Below are 17,480 nucleotides of genomic sequence, written 5' to 3'. Positions count from 1 at the left end.
TTTAAAGCTCTAGTTGCCTTTTCAAGTAACCAAAAAATTGGAGGGCAACTAGGCCTCCTCCTCCACCCCTTTTTCCTCAAAATCGTCTGATCAAAACTAAGACCAAGACATTTAGCCAAAAAAAGAATTAATATGCAAATTTCTTTTTAACAATTTATGTGCGGAGAGCCCAAAATCAAACATGTATTAATTTAAAATCGTTCAAAAATTAAATAAAAAAAACAGTTTTTTTAACTGAAAGTAAGGAGCGACATTAAAACTTGAAATGAACAGAAAGTACTCCGTGTATGAAAGAGGCTGTTCCCTTCTCAACGCCCCGCTCTTTACGCTAAAGTTTGAATCTTTCTCTTAACTCTACTTTTTAAAACAGTAAAAAATCTTAGCGTAAAGAGCGGGCCTTTGGGAAGGGAACAGCCCCTTTCATACACGGAGTAATTTCTGTTCGTTTTAAGTTTGAATGTCGCTCCTTACTTTCAGTTAAAAAAACTAGTTTTTTTTTAATTTAATTAGATTTTAAGAAGCGAAAACAGACTTGAAGAATCAGCATTTTCTGTCTATTTGAAAAACGATCTGAAATTCAAAAAAAAAAAAAACAAGTTGTTTTAACTGACAGTAAGGAAAAACACTAAAATGCAAAACCAACAGAAATTATTCCGTAAATGAAGGGTTGTCCCCTCCTCAGTACCTTGCTCTTTACGCTAAAGTTTGACTTTTTGTCCCATTTTTAAGGACGATTAATTAGAATAGAAAGCTTTTTTAAAAGTGCAAACAGTTTAGCGTAAAGACCAAGGTATTGAGGAGGGGGTAGCCATTCATATACGGAATAATTTATGTTCGTTTTGAGTTTTAATGTTGCTCCTTACGTTTGGTTTAAAAGCTTGTTTTTTCATATTTAATATTCTTAAAAAAAGTATAATAGCCCTCCTATTTACCCTAGTATCTTGTATTGGTCCTGACAGTCTTCGGTTTACAATAACATAATCAATAAGGATAGCTGTCTTACAATCATGTAAATACCATGTTAACTTTGGCCCATTGTATCACCAAATAATGTATTGGTTATATCAAGAACGTTATAACTACGAAATTTCAGCAGCCTATAGCCAATACTGGTTTCTTTTCCTGTACAAAATTTACCTAGGCTAGGATACCATCTATCCCTATTTCTGCCGACCGGGGCGTTCAAATGTTCTAATAAAAACACCAAATTTCTACCTGGGAGCCTGTCTATTAGTTCCATCAATCTCATGTGAAATTCGTCTGAGTCAATACTATCTCCGCGAGTCTGTTCTAGAGGGGCATATACTACTATGACAGATAACCTGCACTTTTTGGTCATAAAATAAGCGATTACAATTCAATTATTAATACTTTCCCAACCCGAAGACGATTTAGCAGCTTCCTTATTCATCATAAGCCCTACTCCCAATTTATGTGCCCCATTCTTCCTGCTTGATTTAACAAATTCTATATCGCCTACTTCCATGAATCTTACCCCCCGGGATATGAGTTTCTGAAACTTCTAATAAAGGTGGGGGTTGACATGTAGCAAAAGTGTCAGTAATGGGATTTACAATTTTCCATTCATCTGTATAGCAGCTAAAAATACGTTATTTCATAGATCCTTTGTATTTAATCTGATCTGATAATTATTTTTCTTTCTTTTTTGTGATGATACTTGCCACTCTTCGGACTCATTCCCTTGTCAAACAGTTCGTGGTAAGGGGCAACCCGGCTCAATAGTAAACGAAACTCTTAAAAAACGGAATTTTGATGCCAAGAGATACAACAAAAGAATCGAATTTTTATGCTGACTCTAAATATATAAGTTTCATCAAATTTAATCTTTGTCATCAAAAGTTACGAGCCTGAGAAAATTTGCCTTATTTTGGAAAATAGGGGGAAACACCCCCTAAAAGTCAAAGAATCTTAACGAAAATCACACCATCGCATTCAGCGTATCAGAAAACCCTACTGCAGAAGTTTCAAGCTCCCAGCTACAAAAATGTGAAATTTTGTATTTTTTCCCAGAAGACAGATCAAGGATGCGTGTTTATTTTTTTTTTCTTTTTCCCAGCGGTGATCCTATTGACCCTGTAGTCCTAGAATGTCGTGAAAGGGCTCATTATAACGTAAATTCAAGCTCCTATCTACAAAAATGTGGAATTACGTATTTTTCGCCAGAAGACAGATCACGGGTGCGTGTTTATTTGTTGTTTTTTTTTGTGTTTTTTCCCCCAGGGGTCATCGTATCGACCAAGTGGTCCTAGAATCTCGCAAGAGGGCTAATTCTAACGGAAATAAAAAGTTCTAGTGCCCTATTTAAGTGACCGAAAAAATTGGAGGGTACCTAGGCCCCCTCCCACGCTCATTTTTTCCCAAAGTCAACGGATCAAAATTTTGAGATAGCCATTTTGTTCCGCATAGTCGAAAACCATAATAACTATGTCTTTGGAATGACTCACTCCCCCACAATCCCTGGGGGAAGGGCTGCAAGTTACAAACTTTGTCCAGTGTTTACATACAGTAATGGTTATTGGGAAGTGTACAGACGTTTTCAGGGGGATTTTTTTTTGGTTTGGGGGTGGGGTTGAGGAGAGGGGGCTATGTGGGAGGATCTTACCTTGGAGGAATATGCCATGGGGAAAGAGAAATTCAATGAAAAGGGTGCGGGATTTTCTTGCATTAATATAAAAAAAACAATGAAAAAATAAACATGAAAATTTTTTTTCAACTGAAAGTAAGGAGTAGCATTAAAACTTAAAACGAACAGAGATTATTACGCATATGAGGGGTTCTAAAAATACTTTAGCATAATGAGTGAGGTATTTAGGAGGATTTAAATACCTTGCTCTTTATGCTAAAGTATTTTTAGTAATTTCAACTATTTATTCAACGGCCTTTATGATTCAGGGGTCATTCTTAAAGAATTGGGACCAAACTTAAGATTTAGTGTAAAGAGCGAGGTATTAACGAGGGGAAAAACCCCCTCATATACATAATAAAAAATATAAGAATATAAAAGTTTGTTACGTAAGTTAATTCTTAAGATACGTATATTTTTTACAAATAAAAACGTTCGTTAAAAATTAAAAGTTCTAGTTGCCTTTTTAAGTAGCCGAAAAATTGGAGGGCAACTTGGCCTCCTTCCCCACCCCTTATTTCTCTAAATCGTCTGATCAAAACTAAGAGAAAGCCATTTAGCCAAAAAAGAATTAATATGAAAATTTCATTTTAATAATTTATGTGCGGAGAGCCAAAATCAAAAATGTATTAATTCAAAAACTTTCAGAAATTAAATAAAAAAACTAGTATTTTAAAATTGAAAGTAAGGACCGACATTAAAACTTAAAACGAACAGAAACTACTGCGTATATGAAATGGGTTGTCCCCTCCGCAGTCCCTCGCTCTTTACGCTAAAGCTTTTAATTGTTTTAAAAAGTAGAATTGTGGCAAAGAGTCAAACTTTAGCGTAAAGAGCGAGGGATTGCGGAGGGGACAACCCATTTCACATACGGAGTAATTTCTGTTCGTTTTAAGTTTTAATGTCGCTCCTTACTTTCAGTTAAAAAAACTAGTTTTTTTTATTTAATTTCTGAACGTTTTTGAATTAATGCATGTTTGATTTTGGCTCTCCGCACATGAATTATTGAAATGAAATTTGTATATTAATTTTTTTTTTTTGCTAAATGGCTTTCTCTTAGTTTTGATCAGACGATTTTGAGAAATAAGGGTTGGGGAAGGAGGCCTAGCAGCCCTCCAATTTTTCGGTAAACGTTGTAACGAACGTATTTATTAGTAAAAAATATGCGTAACTTAAGAATTAACTTACGTAACAAACTTTTATATTCTTATATTTTTATTATGCGTACGAGGGGTTTTTTACCCTCGTTAAGACCTCGCTCTTTAGACTAAATCATAAGTTTTGTCCCAATTCTTTAAGAATGACCCCTGAATCAAAAAGGCCGGAGAATAAATAGTTGAAATTACTAAAAATACTTAAGCATAAAGAGCGAGGTATTTATCTCCTCCTAAATACCTCGCTCTTTATGCTAAAGCGTTTTTAGAACCCCTCATATGCGTAATAATCTCTTTTCGTTTTAAATTTAAATGCTATTCCTTACTTTCAATTGAAAAAACGTTTTCATGTTAATTTTTTCATTGTTTTTTTTATAGTTATACTAGAAAGTCCTGCGCCCTTTTCATTGAATTTTCCTTCCCCCATGACATATTCCTCCAAGGAAAGATCCTCCCACATAGCCCCCTCTGATCAACCCCACCCCCCAAACCAAAAAAAAATCCCCGTGAAAACGTCTGTACACTTCTCAATAACCATTACTATATCATGAAAAGAGAAATCACCAATGCAACAGCACAAACACAAAAAAAAAAAAAAAAAAAAAAAGAAAAAAAAAAGAGAGACAGAAGGAGAAAAGGAAGCCTGTTTTCCTAAATTAGTGATTAATATAGACCAGCACTTGAATGAGGCCTTAACCCTTCTCATCCATACAATCACATAGGTCAAACAGCATAGCCATACACAATCAACCATAAAAATAATCCATGGACAGGCAGTCATGTCGTCAATAAGTATAAGTCGTCATTTACCAAACAATAGAAAAAATAATATTTCTCAGATACGCCGAATGCGATGGTGTGATTTTAGTTAAGATTCTATGACTTTTAGGGGATGTTTCCCCCTATTTTCCAAAATAAGGCAAATTTTCTCAGGATCGTAACTTTTTATGACAAAGACTAAATTAATTGAAACTTATATATTTAGAATCAGCGTAAAAATTCGATTCTTTTTATGTATCTTTTAGTTTACTCCGTTTTTTAGAGTTTCGTTTACTATTGAGCCGGGTCGCTCCTTACTACAGTTCGTTACCACGAACTGTTTGACTAGACTGGACTGACTGGCATATTGTATCCGTACTAGTGGGACTAGTACGGATAGAATATACCACCTGGGTTCATATTCAAGATCCTACGCAACTTGTCCATAACTCTGTTTTAAACCTCTTTAATTCACATTTCAATACCTTCTCTGGCACATGAAGTATAAACATCTTGCTATTTTAAATATAAATAACACACAAACCCTCCCTAATGTATGGTAATGAGTTTTGTCCTAATTCTTAAGCCTATGTTCAATTCATTATCAGTTTTACACTCAATAATTATTGAAATAGCTGTTTTTTCCGATAACTTTTTTTTCTGTTTAGGCCAGTGATTCTCGAAGTTTTTCGGTTTACATTGATCCCTTATAATAAGATCCGTTCCTAAAGAAACCTGAAACAATACATCCTTTTTATATTGGTTGTTTTTCGCACTCCATGTGGTTCCATATTAGCTTATTATTACTCATGGATCCTTTGTCCTTGGGTACTGGGGAGTACTGGTCAAGACATCCGTATTTACTATGCCCCACCCATGTTTACTATTTTTGTTGTTGGCTTTTACATACCAGTGGAAGAACTGGCTTTCAAATAAAAAATTTGGGACTGTTCGTTTTTGGAAATTGTCCCCTTCTTATAGGAACATCCATTATAATTCCTTTAGTTATATTTAGAAATCGATACAAATTTGCGAAAGTCACAAAAGAAAAAAAAACAACAACTAATAATTCAATTCATTTTTTTTTAGCTGGTTTACATAAACGCTGGAGGGAAGCCATTCGAATAATTTACAATAGAATGACTATAAATGCTGTCTAAAGTACTTTTAACGCCTAATAATTTTCATAGTAAAATAAAATAAAAAGATTTTGCCACTTTTACTTTTTTGAGATTTTCTCAAGCTGGTGAAATATAGAACAATGTTCATGGTTCTAACTTCATTGTTTCCCTTTTTTACATTATTCAACCATTTAATTAAGATTTAAATACGAGGTAATACCTTCCAAGGTACCAGTTTATAATTGAAATCTAGTTAAGCGGCACCCTAAGGAATAGATCAAAATGTTTTTGCTAAAATTTCTCAGCTTTATTTTTCTTCTGTTTAATTCGTCATTTGCAGCGGTCGTAAACGCGGATGAAGGAAGCATATTAGACGATGAAACAAGCGAGGAAGAAAATGGAAGATTTCTCATTATCCTTCCGAGTGGAGCTTTAAATGCATCGACATTTGGCACCATTTTAGGACCACTTTTGGCCTTAGTTGGTACGGCCTCACTATTGGCTGCTCTAGCATTTCTGCTTTATTGGGTAGTAGCCGCTAAATTCAAAAGTTCAGGCTCGTCTGGTCCAACATATGCAATTGCTTCTTATGGTTCTGGAACTGGTGGATACGGACCTTCTTACAGGTAATATTATGTGTATATATTTCTTCTATGAATATATACTTCCTTCTCTTTATTCTATAACTAAACAACTTTTTTCTTATCAACAATTCTCAGTACTTTGAAATATTTTGTTCTAAGCGTCGTAAAATGTTAAAATCTAAGGCTAATCTGACCATGAGTCGGTTTCTATTGTTTGGCAGTATAAAACCATGACAAACAGGGGGGCAATTGAGGTGGTAGGGGGAGATATAGCAGTGGCCCGTCTTCTAGATTTAGGAAAACACTTTTTTTTCTTTTAAAAAATAAAAAATATTCTTGGGCCCCTTCTCACATTTTTGAGAATTGGAGCCACTGCAGACAAATCTTAAAAAAAAACGGCGTCCATAAATCGTCTAGGAGGGTAGGAAAATCTTGTATAAACATTTCAAGGATATTTCCTATGTGATGTACTGAACTTGAAACCGAAATACGCCTTTTAATCGAAGTCTAACTATACTTGCTTTGTCTGGGAATCGTAAAGTTTTGCAGCAGCTTTTGTTCAGCTCTCTCAACGAAACAATTGTAGGAGTGACACATACGTTCTGTTACTTCATAATCGATTAAACGCTCTAGCTGTCAACCCCTGAATGTTCTTAAAATATTTTATCCCAAGAAGAGATTTTTCTCTCTATGAACTAATTCCAAAAAACACACAGTTGTTTAATTTCAAATTCGTTACCTATTACTTGGTGCCCAATGAAGCCTCTAAAATTTATGCCTTAGCCCTCTTGATCTGGCCCTATTGTCCTCCTTCTCTCATTATGAAAGTCTAAAATCAACTGCGTCATTGGCGCTTTACTGAAAACTATATGTGTCTTGAACAGTCTTGGATAGTACAAATAAGATCGAACTGAATAATTGATATAATGCTATTAATTGCTGAAAGATCATCAGTTCAAGTTTTTATTTCACTGTAATTTTTATTTTCATTTTCAATGCTGTAATAGCTAGAAAAGAATGTATCTGTAACATAAATCGTTTTCAGTGAAGCGTCAATGACGTAGTAGGCTTTGGTTTTTATAGCTAAGAAAGGATACAGTATCCAAACTCTTTTTCGTAGGGAAACTATATTTTCTTGAACAGTCTTGGAGATAAATACTAATATTTTGGGAAAAAAGGACGTGGGGGATTAGTTGTCCTCAGATCACTTTTGGCTCTGAAAAAAGGGCGCTAGAATTCCCAGTTCTTAATTGAATGATTCCCCTGCAAAGTCTATACGATTACCCTTTCCATATGAAGCGCCCCTGGAAAAAATAAATAAATAAATAATAAAATGTTGAAGCCTTATGGCCTTTACTATAGGTAACACTTGTCCCCTGGTTCCCTGGGGCTGCGCTATCTCTGGAGTTCTTTTATAAGATCTTTTGTCTGTTTTGAATGAAATGGTTATATTGGAAATTTGATCAGACGTACAGAGGAAAAGATCGTGGGGGGGCTAGTTGCCATGAGATCACTTTTAGCTCGATAAAAGGGAATTGAAATTTTTAATTTTATTCTTTCGAGTCCCCTCCGAAGTTTGTGCGACCACCTCCTCCTTAAAGATTTTATATGCCTCCTGGACACAAGTTACAGCCCTTCAACGGGGTTCTTGGGGGAGGGGTATGTTTATTCCGAAGTTTAATTACCTGATCGTTGAACTATTTCAAACAAACTAGCTAACTCAAAATTTTGATCAGATGCAGTTCGGGGTAGATCCCCTCCGATCATTTTTAAGTCACAAGAGGATAACTAAAACTTTTCCAATTTCCAATCAAAATTTCCAACCAAATGAGACACTTCTGAAGTTTGCACGACCAACCATTGCGTAAAAATTTATATCCTCCCCGGGCGTAACTTAAAACACTTGTCCTAGAGCTCTGGGGGTGTGTCCACCCCAGAGTTTTTGTTATCTGACTTTTGAACTACTTTTAACAAATTAGCCGTCTCAAAATTTTTATCAGATGAGTTTCGTGAAAAGGGGCGTTGGGGGCTAGTTGCCGTCCGATCTCTTTTGACCCTTAAACAAGTAATCTATATTTTTAATTTCCATTTAAATGAGCCCTCTCTAAATTTTATACGGGCACCCCTTCCAAAAAAAACGTATATGCCCCAGGTCATAGCCTACAACGCCTGCCCCTGGATCCTGGGTGGTTTTGTCAACCCTGGAGTTTTTGTTATCTGATCTTGGAAATATTCCAATGGCTGTTTCAAAATTTTTATCGGATGCATTTGGGGAAAAAGGCGTGGGGGGCCTAGTTGCCCTCTTATCACTTTTGACTCTTAAAAAGGGCACTAGAACTTTCGATTTGCAATTGAATGAACCCCTTACGAAGTTTATACGACCACCTCTTCCATATGAAGTGCCTCTGGAGAAAAAAAAAACATTGGAGGCTTATGGCCTTTACTATAGGCAACACTGTAGCGTTGTGCATGAAAGAATGCCCTAAGCACAAATTTAAATTGAGGGAATTAAAACTAAATTTGTTGGTATGAGTCATTATTGATGACAGTTTGCAGGAGCGGACCTAGAACAAAATTTTGGAGGAGGCCCAATTTGACAAGGACACCAATGAGCAAAATCTTGGGGGGGGGGGGGGTAATGTGACAAAGGTGCCACTAATTGAGCAAACTGTAAAATCTATTCTAAAACAAGAGTAAAAAAAAAAGAAAAAAAGAACGAGGGCACTAAAAATCTTGAGGGGCCCAGGGTCACCTCTCCCCCTGGCAGGATGGCTTTACTTGCACAAATATATACTCTAGCCTAACTGGCTTAAAATTTCACTCTAAGTGGCCAATCAGATTTCAAAAGATGGACTTATTTGACCCTCCTAAACTGCATTTTTTTTAGGCATAGTGTGATTAAGGCTAGTGGTAGTACTACTAACAACTAACTTTAGTAATCAGTCACCAAATGTAAAAAAAAACTGCGTATGCTCCTTCTCTGTCGCAATCTAAACTAAATTTCTGTCTTAACCTTTCCTAATTAGTCCTTTTTTCTTTGTCCTTCCAAATTCCCTAAAGATCTTTCTCATGAATTCTTCCATTCCAATGGGGGGCAATATTCTTTTCGATTGACATCGGATGAATATTCAAAAAGCAAAATCGTTGGAATTCTGTCATCCTTCATTGGCAATATGCGGTCAAGTATAGGAAAGTGTCGCGGATTTGATCTCGCTGACGGTTTTTCATAAGACAAGCTCTCCACTATGAGGGCAAGATTATGCTTGAACCTTTTGAGTAGGTACTCAAAAAACTTCTCATCACTCAAATACCTTCATATCTTTACGTTTTGTTTTGTAACGATCCAAAACTAACCAAGAATTGGCAAACCGGATTCAGTAGAAATTTGACCAAACTCAAATCTAAACAGAAGTATTGGAGGTTAATGACAAACCATCTTCCAGCCTCATCCTTATCTACATTTTTTATCAGATAAGAAATTCTCCTAAAACTATACTATACTTACAAATATCTATACTATAACATACTATACTATATTATATCTATAATCTATACGGAAGTATTGGAGGTTAATGACAAACCATCTTCCAGCCTCATCCTTAATTCTTGTTATTCGGGTCCAGAGACGCAAAGCGGATTAGTTTCCGAAAGTCCCCTCGTTCCTCAACCTCATCAATATTTTATCACTGAAAATCCCCATCAGACCAGACCAATAGTTTGAGTGCATTTTCGTCATGTGCATTTATTTTTCAACAAAAATGATGATGATGAATATGATAAAGTTGAATAACGATAAAAAGCTCCGCGAGGAGCACTGAACCGGTCTAAGGCCAATTATATTCTTTATCAGCTGAGAGCTTCTCCTATGAGGGTCATCTTTTAGAATTTCAAAAGACAGGAATCAGATGAAACTTAATGTGAACTTTGGGGTAGGCGTTCCGAAGTCTCAAAATCCAATTGTCTGAGGTTTTTTAATTATTAGGCTTCTGTTTAAATCCTGGAGACATCGACGGATCTAGGGGTTTGGCGATCATACGGGAAGATCATAATCGGTATGTCATTTGTCTTCATGATAAAAAACGCAAAATATCGAGATGTTAAAGCACTTTTCATTTATCAGCTTTTCAGATAAGCACTCTTCGTCAGATAGTCTTTTACCTTCGGACATAAGTATATAAAAAATCTAAGATTTCTTTTTAAGATTGCGTTTAATTATATTCAAATTTAGCAAGCAGAATACTTTAAATTTCTCCACATTACTTCAAATTTTAAAGCATTTTATAAAAATTTTTTTTACTTCTAATGAATGCTATGGACTGTCATGAGCATCCAAAGGAACGAGGAAGGGCTTTCAAAATTTCAATCTTTCTATAACCCATCCATAGATTCAGGAGTAACAGATAGAAATTACAGGTTGTAAATTGTAAACGAATATCTTCAGCTGTTAATAAAAACCCTTTACAAAATCATTTCCAAGTAAAACCTGTTCACAATCAGATAAATATTCAAAAATTCTGATCCTCTCCACTCACCCCCTTAATGATTGATAAAATGCAACTAATAATAGGAATGGATTTTCTATCTCTATTCCCTTTATTATTTCTTAAGGCGTATTACTTTGTGAACTTTTTATAAGTTCACTTTGGCGTATGAGCCACTCATGTAGGGCTACTGTTTGACTATCCAGTGTAGTTACGTTATTCCATTAGCTTTTACGAGCATATACATATTGTCTATGTGTGTTGTTATATAATTTACCCATAAATTACATACGCATATCATCTACATATCTAAATGCGTATGATGGGTATGAAATGAAATTTACTTGGAGCTTAAATGTCCATTGTTTTCTATTTATTCTCTTCTAGATTTGAAAAAAAAACTAGCAAGAAAAACAACTTTAACCTTTAATTATCTAACCATACTTAAAGCTTTTTGACGGGTCTTTTGTATTCCTTCTAATAAAATAAATTCTAGAAGCTTATTTTGATATAAAAACAGTAAAATAATTCTCAAACTTTTGACAAGTTTACGGTTATTAAGCAAAAGTACTATTTGTTGTCTAGTTGCATTTTAGTTTTTGAAATTTCAAATATAGTCAGAATTTTCACTTCAGAGACAGATTTTTCTTGTAATATTCTTTGCATATTGAATTACAGAGAGAAAAAGCAATGGTGTGAATGAGACGTACATTGTTGCGAGATAGGCCCAATATTTTTTTAAAATAATGTTTAGTTATAATTACTTAATCATTCTTTTAAAACTATTTGCTTTAACAGCTTCACATTCATAATTACGAACTCTAAGAGAGAGGGAAAGTAATTACCAGAAATACAATAGTTAAAAAAAGAAAATAGTTTCTTTATATTTAGTGAAAGGATACCCATCGGTGAAAGTAAAAGGTGATGAATTTGGCAATGAATTTTCCACCTGGTCGCGTGTCCTAATCTCAAAGTTTGGAACTTGGACTTTTGCCTGTGCAATAATGGTGTCAGAGTGCCTAAGTAGACTTATCTACTACTACTTCTAAAAACTCACAACAGCACTAAACCGACTGGAACCAGCACAGCTACGTACACACCTACTCGATCCAAATCTATTCCAAGCCTCCCTCTTTACACCCTCCCAGGAAGTTTCTAATTCACTCAAATATTTCCTTACGGCATCTTTACACCCCAACCGGGGACGATCTGCTTTTCATTTGGCCCTACATGGTTGGCCAATTAGGACTATCTTTGACAATCTGTCATCAGACTTATCACTCGGGTTTATAGAAGATTCCTAAGAATGATCTTTATTTTTATTTACTTTTTACTTTAGATGATCGGTCAAATACCGTTCGTTTCACATTCTTATCTGACTTGTGATCCCTAGAAAACATGCAATTTTCCGACCAACCGACAGCTGTCACTTGCACTTAGAAGTGAAGATGCTACTAACACTACCACTACTAATAACTCACTACAGCACCAAGCCACCTGAGGCAAACACATCTACAGACACTCCTCCACCAACCTAATCTATTCAATTTCTTCCTCTTTACACCCTCCCAGGAAGTTCCCATTTCCTTAAACGAGGACAAACTGCTTTCCGTGTAGCCCCGGACGGTTGGTCAAAAACCGAAGCCAAGATGTCGAGATACATTATTCAATTATTTATTTAAGTAGATATTTTTTTAATTTAAGTAGATGTTTGTCTCGTATTGAAGAAAATTTTCAGATTCTAGATGATGCTTATAGAGAGATAGGCCTATCTTTTAATGCAAGTAAAAGCGAGATTGTTGCTTTCAATAGGAGAAATGCAGATTGTATAGATCTTGCTGTCAAATTTGGTGCTCAAGAGGTTCCACTGTCTGACTCCATAATGTACTTAGGAATGCCTATAGGTCATAACATGGCATCTACACGTGCTCGCCAAATAAGTAATTTCGCAGAAAAGGCACGTAAGGCTTACGGGGCGCTATCTTCAACTAAAGCGAAATATAATCGACAAATTCGAGCTAGGCTATATAATGCACTGGTGATCCCACACTTTCTGGCTTTATCACCGTTTTGGCATATATTTAGTGTTAGTGATAAAAGAAACCTTCGATCACTTTTTTACAAATATGCAAAGTTTCTTTTAAATACCCCACCGTGGGTTAAAAATTCCAAGATGTCTGCAAGGTTCGGTATCACAGATCCGATTGCTGCTGTGACGAAACGTCGTTCTGAATTTTTGGGGTCGCTTGGGCCTAGTAGTCTGGCAATTGCAATTCGTCCTTAGTGAGTTTTTGTAATAATGTTTTTATTTATTGGCGGTGTATCGTAACGTTTGTTTTTGTTTGTGCAGTTAAGTGTTTGTTTTTTTTTTGTTTTTTTTTTTTCTTTTCTTCTTTGTACTCCATTCGTGCCATTTGTGGTTTTGTATCGAGTGGGTGAATAAAATTATCTATCTATCTATCTATCTAATTATCAGATATATTCTCAAATATCTCATATATATACGATTTTCAGATATATACGATTCTTAGATATATACATTCACGGAAACAGAATTATAGTATTACTTCTTTTTCTAAGAGGACGATCTAAACTTGCTTACGAAATAAGGAAACTAATATTTTCTCACATGTTTTGAATGCATTTTTCGATAAGAGAAAATTAAAGTAAATTTCAAAATTGTAATTCAGAAGGTACATAAAACCGAGTTTCAGCTATCGAATGATACCGAAATGGTCGTCTTATGCTGGAATGTTAATAACACAGGACAACAGAAGTATAAAACTTGCGTAAGAAACTTAAGACTTTAGGTTTTTGAAACATGCAATTTTGTGATATGCTTGCAGGTAAATGAAAGATCAATATGCTTGCCCGATTAGATTAATGTTTTATAACTATCCATTCACCATGACAGGATTATGATATTTCTTAGACCTTTTCATAAAGGATGATCTAAACTGTCTTAAAAAAAGAAGAAAAAAAAATAAAAAAATAGGAAAACTGTCCTACTTTTTCATTTTCTGCCTATCTTGACGTATTTTTCAAACGAAAAAAATGTTTACTAAACTTTTTTAATACAATTTGGTAGATTTATACAGCTGAATTTCAGCTATTGAATGGGAGAAAAACTGGTGTGCTGCACTCAGAGCTCTTCCTAGGGTTGGTGGCGCCTGGGGAAAGGTTAATTACAGTGCCCCTCCTGACTCAAATAAAAATAAAAAGCAAAATCAAAGGTAAAAATTTTATTAAAGTGGACCCCCCGTGACTTCCCAGCCACAGCACCGGGTGCAGGTTGCCCCGGTCACCCCCCTGCTTTGAATGGCTCTGATTGCATTGAAAAATCAAAATCAATTATCAAGATATTTTTTTTATTATTAGAAATATTTAAGTACAGAAGTATCACAGACTCAGGTCATCAACCATCTGCAAAAACCAATGGGACCCCTTGGATACTCATTAATGATAAACTGAAGCTGAGATCATTACAAGCATATAGATTAACCACACATAGAGGGATCTAATTTAATTCTTTATACTAAGTTAATTTACTTTAGAAAGAAGGACAAATTCAAAAAATAAACTGAATGATGGTCGGGACGGAAGAAAACGAGATATCAAGGAGGGAGAATACCCCAAGCACCCGTCCTTCTTATCACAGATGCAATCGTAACTGATGGCATCCATGAAAAGAAGGAACTCGTATCTCAATTTTCCAAATAATTCACAAATTTGTTTGATTGCATTCGTATATCATTTAAATTTGAATATTTTAAATTCGAACAATTTATGTGTAGGTAAATGAGTGTTGAAGTAACTCTAGCCTGCTAAGAAAGTGAAAAATCAGAGATTCAAAAGATAGAGATTGGGCTAAGTTTTAAAGCTTGCAGGGTAGCAAAAAAAAATCATTCTTTTGAAAGAGGAAACCTTTTGCTCATTTTCATGTTTTATCACAGGCGAAACGACGATATTGACTGGAGCAACCTAAATATTCTTGACTATATTGCAATGATGGAAGAGATGTGGAATAAGTCCGATATTAGAGATCCAGAATGTCAGAAAAAGCTAATTTGTGAACTTCATCAAGATCAACAAGCAATTGGTGGCTTCGCTTCAAAAGTAGTATCCCTCTTTAAGTAAGTCTTCTTAGTTTTTATTTTTATTTTTTTATTTTTTATTTTTTACAGACATGACCATCCGTCACAGAAAAACAAATAGAACCATACTATGGTAGTATAGTCCCAGAAACTATCTTAATGCAAACCGAAAAGATGATCAGTTTTATTAACTAACCTCGCGACGTCAGTTATTTTGATTCAGAAAATGTTTGGCTATATAAACTATTTTTAAGATCGTTTGGTAGGGGATAATAAAAGGTGACAAGTCAAAGCTGTGTCTCTATCCTCCTTAGATTTAATTAGACAGAGTACTATACATTCAATATTTTCTCCAATAGTCTGGAAAATTCAATATCTAATAAGGACTAAAAAAAGGATCTAAAAAAGATTTTTCGGGATAGGGGGGGCTCTACCAAAAGAGCTTTAAAAAAACGTATCAAAACTTAGTTTATATTAATTTTGCTACGTTTTTACGAGTCGGACAAACATTTGGGGGGGGTCCAAACCCCCTAGCCCCCTGGATACGGCTTTGTGCTCTATTAAAGTTTGGTGAATGGGACTTCCTAAATATGAAGAAATGAAAAGCAATTGCGCATAAAGGTTGAAAACAGCGAAGAGAGATTGAAACATAACATTTTTTTTCGTTTGCAGTAGTTAACACTTTTAACAGTGGGAGAGCCCAAAAATATGTTTGGAATTTAGATTAATATAAGAAGCTATTTTAAAAAATAATCTTGTTTTCTGAGTGCTTCGTTTCTAATGGGAGGGACGAATTAAAATGTTTCATTTTTTAGTAACGGATAAAATAAAAGCAAGAAGCCTCTTCCAGCTCAGGCAGTTGAGTCAATTATAAGCCTTAATTCATACAATTCTAAAAAGGGTTGTTATTTTTAAAAAAAAAAAAACTATAAATTTTACAGGTGGATAAGACAACTTACCATTAATGGTTTCAGTCTCTCACACGTACGCCGGGCAACTCCCCATACCTTACCGCCCATATATCTACCCATTCTCCCCAAATGTTCAGAGTGTTACAATTTTCTCTGACTTATCGCATAATTCATCTGTTTTGGGAGATACTGACGAATTTGTTTCCCTTGCGATACTTGACTTGCCTTTATTTGAGTTATATCTGCAGAAAACTAAATATCTGCTCCCCTCGTGAAATTTTGATTTCGCAACACGTTTAATTCTCAAAATAAGTAATTCTCTCTCGAAAAAAAAATTCTACACTGCGGCCAAACTTTTTAATATTTATTATCTTTATTTCAGGTATCTAAGGTACCTACGGCTCATCAAACTCCCTGACGAAATTCACGAGACATTTTCAGACTTACTAACAGCAGCTGATGAAGGGCGAAAGAATCAGAATAATTGCTCCAAAATATACACTTCGTGCCCATTCTCAGTAAAAGATACTTACGATAAATACTTTCCAAAGGATAATAATATAGACAAGAAAAAATAGTGCTACAATTATCACCGCTTATGAGGAAGATAAGTGTGAACGAGAGCACCGCTACTATTGTCTTTAACTTTTTATTTATATTATTATTTATTAAAATTTTATAATAAAGCGTATGACAACACAAAAATTGAACAAAAGAGAGGAACCGTCAGTGCCATCTATGTATCACGACATCTTAACGTATAATATCCTGAATTTTTAAAAACTGAAACGAAAATACAGCAAGATTTTCCCCCGAATGTGAGTAAAAACATGTTATAAATGATTTATTATTGCTAAAATTTGCTATTGCAATTGACTTGTGAAAAGAAAAATGAAGGGCGGAGTTAAATGATCAATTGCTCGGTAATTAATTTAGTTGTTAATAGTTGCTAAACATTTTGTTCTATGTAGTTTTTCTTACAAGGTTGTAAGTTGGCCACCTGACAAAATAATTCTCTAAAATAAGCAGTAAATACAAGAACCAATAACAAATTTTTTTACAAAGAAGACATTGCCTAGGTGGAACTGAAATGAAACAAACTGTTGCTTAGATATAGCTTTCTGCTGATTAAAAAATACTATCCATTTCTCTTTTTGCCGTAAAGACCTTGAAATATTAATGCTTGAATTCTATTTTCACAGTAAAATAAGAAATTTCCTTAAAGAATTAAGAATAGCTATTTAGCTTCTAATTCCTTTTAATACAAGTTTTAAAACTTATTATCAAACACAGTTCTCATTTTTCACCCACAGTTGGTTTGCATGATTCTTTTTTATTATTTCTCTTACGAAGTTAATTCCATCTTTATGGTTTTTTTATTTAAGAAACGTAATTTTTCTTCATTAAACAGCCGTAACTTATTATAATCCTGATGTGATTCTTTATGTTGAATTGAAGAAGATGAACAATCATTTTTTTTTTCATACCCATAACTGCTACATACGATTCAGCTAAAAACTGAAAAAACAATAATAAATGTACCTAAAATGTATGATTAGGGAAAAAAACTGAGTACGGACAAAAGTTTTAACAGAATTTACAACTCTAATGGGTTTGATATTTTCGCCTGTACCTGAATATCGGCACTGAGGGCACATATATAATTTAATTTTTTGGCTGAGTGCGAAACTCACCTGACTAGATGTTTTCTGAAATTAATTTTCATTTTCAT

General features: G+C 34.7%; 1 protein-coding gene and 1 long non-coding RNA gene across 2 annotated transcripts in view; one reads left to right on the top strand and one right to left on the bottom strand.

Annotated features, from left to right (window-relative positions):
* LOC136034595 (uncharacterized) overlaps positions 1-17,480 on the bottom strand; it is a 254,523-nt gene that overhangs the window by 123,496 nt on the left and 113,547 nt on the right. The gene's annotated exons all lie outside the window — the stretch shown is intronic.
* LOC136034585 (uncharacterized) lies at positions 5,901-16,453 on the top strand. Its single transcript, XM_065715838.1, has 3 exons — positions 5,901-6,304; positions 14,697-14,876; positions 16,131-16,453. The coding sequence occupies exons 1-3, from the start codon at positions 5,961-5,963 to the stop codon at positions 16,324-16,326; spliced, it is 720 nt and encodes a 239-aa protein (XP_065571910.1). The 5' UTR covers positions 5,901-5,960; the 3' UTR covers positions 16,327-16,453.

This window comes from Artemia franciscana, chromosome 13, assembly GCF_032884065.1.
Source record: "Artemia franciscana chromosome 13, ASM3288406v1, whole genome shotgun sequence".
NCBI classification, from domain to species: Eukaryota; Metazoa; Arthropoda; class Branchiopoda; order Anostraca; family Artemiidae; genus Artemia; species Artemia franciscana.
The sequence above is the reverse complement of the archived record's forward strand: the minus strand, read 5'-3'. Positions and strand labels throughout refer to the sequence as shown.

Excerpts from the sequence above, each read along its gene's own strand:
- LOC136034585 (XM_065715838.1), top strand. The coding sequence starts at position 5,961 with ATGTTTTTGCTAAAATTTCTCAGCTTTATTTTTCTTCTGTTTAATTCG. Across the intron at positions 6,305-14,696 it reads GGATACGGACCTTCTTACAG|GCGAAACGACGATATTGACT; the intron begins GTAATATTATGT and ends GTTTTATCACAG. Across the intron at positions 14,877-16,130 it reads AAAGTAGTATCCCTCTTTAA|GTATCTAAGGTACCTACGGC; the intron begins GTAAGTCTTCTT and ends TCTTTATTTCAG.